This window comes from Akebia trifoliata, chromosome 12 (assembly GCF_017979445.1).
Source record: "Akebia trifoliata isolate Shusen 1 chromosome 12, ASM1797944v1, whole genome shotgun sequence".
In the NCBI taxonomy this organism is placed as follows: Eukaryota; Viridiplantae; Streptophyta; class Magnoliopsida; order Ranunculales; family Lardizabalaceae; genus Akebia; species Akebia trifoliata.
This window is the reverse complement of record NC_141386.1, coordinates 21,570,000-21,576,660: the sequence shown is the minus strand read 5'-3', so window position 1 is coordinate 21,576,660 and position 6,661 is coordinate 21,570,000. Positions and strand designations below refer to the sequence as shown.

The 6,661-nt window shown below is 31.0% G+C and overlaps 1 protein-coding gene across 1 annotated transcript; it reads left to right on the top strand.

Moving 5' to 3' along the window:
* Window positions 1–215: 215 nt before the first annotated feature.
* Window positions 216–6,661, top strand: LOC147389061 (putative inactive purple acid phosphatase 1; the record flags this gene model as incomplete). The annotated part of the gene is given in 6 exon segments (XM_086419723.1): window positions 216–246; window positions 4,783–5,005; window positions 5,094–5,219; window positions 5,368–5,485; window positions 5,487–5,678; window positions 6,641–6,661. Coding segments are annotated over 6 exon segments (711 nt in total), but the record flags the coding sequence as incomplete, so codon positions are not given.

Below are 6,661 nucleotides of genomic sequence, written 5' to 3'. Positions count from 1 at the left end.
TAAGACTAATTGGACTAAAGCAATACTGGCTGCAAGGGTACCTTACAACCATTATTGCTATCCTAACCTGATCTCCGCCTAACTACATTAAAAAGTGTTTATCAATATCATTATTTATTACTAATTTTGGGTGCAATTCAATTTTATTTAATCTAGACTGGTTACCTAGAATCTCAATGTATAAATCAAACCCGATATCCAATAATAATGTTAAAATGAACCCAAGTGAGTCCAATTATCCTCAAGGTGTGTATAGGAAATTCAAAATTCATAAAATAAAACAACTTGAGCTAATTATGGTAACAAAATATCTATGTCGATTCTATTAAACTTGAGATTCTTAAAATCAAATAAATCAACTTGTTCGGGATCATACTTGATCTTGCATATCCAATTTTGACTCTTTAAGTCTTGAGCTTGAAAACTCCTCTTTATTTGAGCTTGAAGATAACCAGCTCTCAAATCTGAAGACTACTCGTTTTGATTTCAATAGATTCTTAAGCTTCATTAAAAAGATCAATCGAGCCCAAGTCCGAAGATTTACTCAAGAGGAGTCGAAAAACCTCAAGTGGGATATATCCTGAGTGCAATATTGTGATTTTCAAGAAGATATGATTTGATCAATAAAGTCACAACGAAATATAACAGTTGATCAATAGAGACACTAATTACCTGAAGTGTGCAACCTTTGATTATGACAACTTGATCAACTACTACACGTGGTGACTATGCAATAAACGTTAGACATTTCAATCACTCTTGTATTATAAATATTGGGCATTTTTGGGCACGTGTAAAGCAGCATAGGTAAAGAAATGACATGGGAAACACATTGATAAACTAGTGGATTGATTAAGAGAGCCTAAGAAGTTTGTTAGCAATTTGTCTCTTTGATCTTTGATATTTCATTTCTTGATGTTTAGATTTGTAAGTTAGGATTGACCCTTTCCACAGTAGTAATTATTTAATGTAAAAAAAGAAAAAATAATAATTAATAAGGTTCATAGAGAATGATCATTCTCCATTAGATATCTGCATTACTATTTTAAATTCAAAACTAAAATAAAAGAATATATCAAACAATTGGTTATTAACACAACCAATTATATCCAATAGTGTAACTTCAATTTATCCAAAACGAATTTTTGTCAACATAAAAAAGCAAAAAATCAATCGATTACATTTTCTTCACTACTTTGATCTCAAACTCTCAAACTTTTTCTTCTTCATTACCGTTAAATATCATTCCCATCAAATTGCCATGAGATTACAAATATGGAGAATAAGATTGACAAATATGTATGGAAATGTTGACAAAATTCTTAGTTGATAAAGGTTAATAAAAATTTTGATAGATCTATAAAATTCCCCTTTAACAAGTTTTTCTCAATACAAATTTTTTAAAAACTTGTATATTATCATGCATTATGTCAACAAATCATACACAATATCAATAATTTTCTTAATATTAAATTCTGACAATCATGCATATAACTATCCATTAATTTGACAAATAATATATAATATTAATAATCCCAGGTGGTGATCATAACATATTATCCGGATTAAAAATGACATTCAATGCACATTGCGATGAATTTATTAGAATGTGGGGAAGAAAACATTGATTTTTAAATATATATTTGTAGTAAACAATATTTTTTCTTATTTTTTTTATAATTTAACTTTAGTATTTTGTAATGAACAACGTTCGAAATGGTTGTTAATATTTATATTATGTATGGTTTGTCGACATAATGCATGGTACTATGTATGTTTATCAAAAATTCATATTGAAAAAAACTTGCTAAAGGAGAATGGTATACATCTATTAACGTCTTTATTAACCTTTGGAGCATTTTTTCAATGTTTCTACATATCTTTGTCAACCTTATTATATATATATATATATATATATATATATATATATTATTGTCATAATAATTTTATGACAATAATCTTAACTTAAGATAAATATTTCAATAATTAAAGTACAGTTTCCAACAAAATATCAACATAACAGTGCATTAACAATTGATATTGAGAAAATTATTAATATTGTGTATAGTTTATTGACGTAATGCGTAGTATTATGCATGTTTGTCAAAAGATCATATTAACAAAAACTTGATAAAGGAAAATGTTACAAATTTGTCAACATTTTTATTAATTAATCTTTGTCAATCTTTAGAGCATTTTTGTCAATGTTTCTAAACATGTTTGTCAACTTTATTTAGTATATTTGTAATCTCATAAAAATTTCATTGTGATCATTTTAACTTAAGCTAAAAATATTATTTCAAGAATTAAAATATATTTTCCAGCAAAAGATTAACATGACAACGTATTAACAAATGATATTAAGAAAATTATTGATATTGTGTATGATTTGTCAAATTAATGCGTAGTTATATACTTGTTTGTCAAAAATTGATATTTAAAAAATTATTAGTGTTGTATATGGTTCGTTGGCGTAATGCCTAGTATTTTGCATGTTTTGTTTGTCAAAAATTCATATTGAGAAAAACTTGTTAAAAGAAAATATTACTGATCTATCAACCTCTTTATTAATCTTTAGCAATTAAGTATTTTTTTCAACGTTTATATCCATGTTTGTCAACCTTATTCTTCCTATTTGTAATATCATGATAATTTGATTATAATTATCTTCAATGGAAGGAATTGTATAGATTTATTAATGTTTTATCACTACAAAAAAGATGAGATTTAGAGGCCCAAAAATAAGGGCGTTTTTGTAAAAAAGTCTTAAAATAGGGATTTGCCAGCGTTTTATTAAAAAACGCCACTTAAACCCACAATTTTTTTCTTTTTTTTTTCTCTCTAAATTCAGTCGACTGCCATGGGAGGCATTCTTTGAAAAACCGCCCGAAAATTTATATGTTTACCGTCGAAGATCCAACACCGATCAATTGGAGGCGTTTCCAACGGAAACGCCTTTGAAGAAGGAAGAATCAAGGGCAAAAATCTGAGGCGATTTTCTTCAATCACCGAGATAGGTTATGCAAGAGGCGTTTCCAATGGCCATTTAGTGAACCGCCATTAGAAACCCCAAATCGAGGCTCCGCCATTACGGAGACGACGACGAATCGAGGCGTTTTCAACATGGTCTTTTCGTGGTTTCCAATTTGGCGGTAAGTTTTCGTTTCCTCTTCTCTTCCCTCACTCTCTCCCACTCCCACTATATATTTCTGTCCCATTCTCAAATGCTTTAATTCTCTAATGATTTATCAAGGTTGAAGAAGAAGAAGAAGAAAAAGAAGAAAGGAGGGTTTTTTTTTCAAAACCCCAATCTGTCGATATATAGAAAAACAGGTAATTTTGTTTTCCCATTTTCTCTGTATCAATTGGTTTTGTATGAATTTTTTTTTAATTGTTAGGGTACAACACTAATTCGAATTAATTTAAATTTTTTTTCAGAAAATTTTATTTATAGTATTTGGTTGATCCGAGAGAACCAAATCTCTAAAATTTTCGTTGTATTATTCTCTCTAAATCATGTAAGTAGTCACCCCTCTTCTCAAATCCTTTGTTGCTCTATTTTTCAAATTTTTTTTTTTAATATTTCTTTTAATTTGTTTCTGTTTGATAGTAATTTATGCTGTTTTTTTGAAGAAAAATGGGAGGTGTTTGAATATAAAATATTATAGATGATATTTATATATGTAATGTACATTAAATGTTAAATATATTTTTATCAAATCGAATAAAGATCAAATTGGGAACGATAAAAAAATACTATTTTTTCTATTGGATCAGATCTGAAAAGAATATATTATTTTGGAAATATGTTTCTTTGTTCTTTCTTATTTTCATATTTTTATACTTGGGTATAATATTTTTCATTGGCACTATTATGATTCTAGATTCTAAAATTAATTTCCAAAAATCAGTAAAGCCAAATGAGATTGTAGATTTTAAAATTTAATTTTTCAGAATCTGAAAAAAATAACCCAATTATTTTTGAAAGATTCTATTGTCACACCAACTTTTACTAATAACACCCCAACATTTGCTCATTCTTTGTATGAATTGGGGTGCTTTTAATAAAATAATGATGTTTTTGTAGCTTTACTATATAATCTTAACTAATATCACTTATTTGCATTTGATAATTTTTTATTTCTTAGTCCTGCGAAATTATCTTTTAAATTTATTAACTATATAATGTTCTGGAAATCAACTTGGATGTATGTGCCAAAAGAACTAAGAAGGTGTTGTAGAACCAATTGTAAGTGTAAAATCCTACTGTTGGTCCTCTAATCTGGAAAAAGAGACTCACAAAAAACATAATCTTTTTCTTGGAAACCTATGGAATTTATTAAAGAAATAACAAAATATAAAAGATGGTGTGTAGGTTTAGCATGGTTTTCTATGATACTGATTGAAGCAGAGCTGTGAACTTCCTTGCAAGTTATTTGCATCTTGGGTCCTAATGTTAACTTTTCTATGATGCAGATATACATACAAGTTGGGACATAGATTTTTTAATGGCACGTATATTTGGAGTTGGACATATCACTTCAGAGGGTCGCCTTATCCTGGCTAGGAATCTTTATAACGTGTGGTCATTTTTGGCGATATGGGAAAGATCTGGACTAAATTTTAAATTTTTTTGCTCAACTATGGTTGTCATATATTAAAATAATTTTTTTTTTTCATGATACTTATATCTGGTTACCATTAAACCAATTTCTGTAGACACTTAACAATACTTAATTTTTTGACAATTTGGCGATATGGCCTATTATTTTGAGTTTTGAGTATTTCTTTTCTTTCAGGCCGAGGCTGATGACTTGAATGAATATAATGACTTCCAACCTGGGTCCCTTAATACCACCAATCAACTTATTCGGGACTTGAAGAATATCGATATTGTATTCCATATTGGAGATATATGTTATGCAAATGGGTATCTCTCACAATGGGACCAATTTACTGCACAGGTTGAGCCAATTACCTCGACCATTCCTTACATGATTGCAAGGTTTGTCGTAATTCACTTTTTTACAACTTATGGAAAAAAACATTCCTCATATCCTAGAAATGGAACCTTGCATTCTTTTTCCTTGCAGTGGTAACCATGAGCGCGACTGGCCTGGAACAGGATCCTTCTATGGGAGTATGGATTCAGGTGGAGAATGTGGTGTGCTAGCCAAAACCATGTTTTATGTTCCTACTGAGAACAGGGCTAAGTTTTTGTAGGGATTTTCTCAAACAATTTGATAAATTTGATTTATGGTGTGATGTGCATTCTATTGGACCTATTTTTTTATTTTATTTTATTTCTTGTATTTTTTTTTATAGAAATAAGCCTGTCTAGAAGATTATTTATGACTTCTTGTCCAGGTATTCGACAGATTATGGCATGTTTCACTTCTGCATAGCTGACACAGAGCATGACTGGAGAGAGGGCACAAAGCAATATAAGTTCATTGAGCATTGCCTAGAATCCATTGATAGAGAAAAAACAGCTATGGTTGATCTTCCTTGCACATCGGTTCCTTGGATATTCTTCTAATATCTTATATGCCATACAAGGATCGTTTGAGGAGCCATTGGGGAGAGAAAGCCTACAAAAACTTTGGCAGAAGTACAAGGTTGACCTTGCTGTCTATGGACATGTCCACAACTACGAAAGGACGTGCCCAATCTATGAGGTACTTCATTTTTTTGTTTTAATAACAATGAAGCTTTACTTCATCCATGACCCTTGTTGCATTCACACTAAGCTTTACTTTATCTATGATTTGTTATCAAGAAAACTCGATTTCACGTTAGGTAATCTTCTCTCTTTTTCACACTGCCTTTAATCAGTCCAATAGTTAAAACTGGTCTCATTTTGGAACCTGTCCAGGGGCTCAGTTCACACACCGTACACACGCACTCACCCACCCACTCACTCATGCAATGCACGCAAGCACCCAACCCACTCACGGACGCACACACACACACACAAACATACAGAGATTATTGTTGACCATCCTCTCTGCCCCAAACAATGCATCAATGCCACAACCAATGTGACTTTGGAGAGAAAACTGACTAGGAACTAAAAATTGGTGTCAATTTATGTCCTGAAGAAGCACATGATGAATGGTTTACCTGCCAAATTTTATTGATACTTGTTTAGTTCTTGCAACTAGGTGGCCAGTTTAGGGCCATATCCATGTTAGCTTGTTCGAATGCTAAGTCAATTCATCAAACTTCTTAACACTGATATCCTATATGAATCAGGATCCAGAACAGTGTCTCATTCCTATAGAATAGGAATGGTGTCTACATGGCAAGTTTTGGTTGGTGTTTAAAACACATTGGGCTCCCACGCAAGTCATTTTCTATATGCACGTGGCCCTATGTGTTTTAAATTCCAACCAAAATGTGCCACATAGACATCATATGTTGCTATAGGAATGGGACACCATTTTGGATCGCAATTCATCTTTTAATGGTTCACTTTTTATTAATAAGTTTTTCCAATTCCCAAAAGAACTTGTTGACATGAAAATTCAACTCGGTTGCAATTCAAATGTGTAAAACGCTATTAGCTACGCCTATTTCAGAGTTTTAGATTCAACACCTAGTAAACACCAACGGGTTAACTTTCATTCATCTTTTACAGAATATTTGCACCAGTGATGAA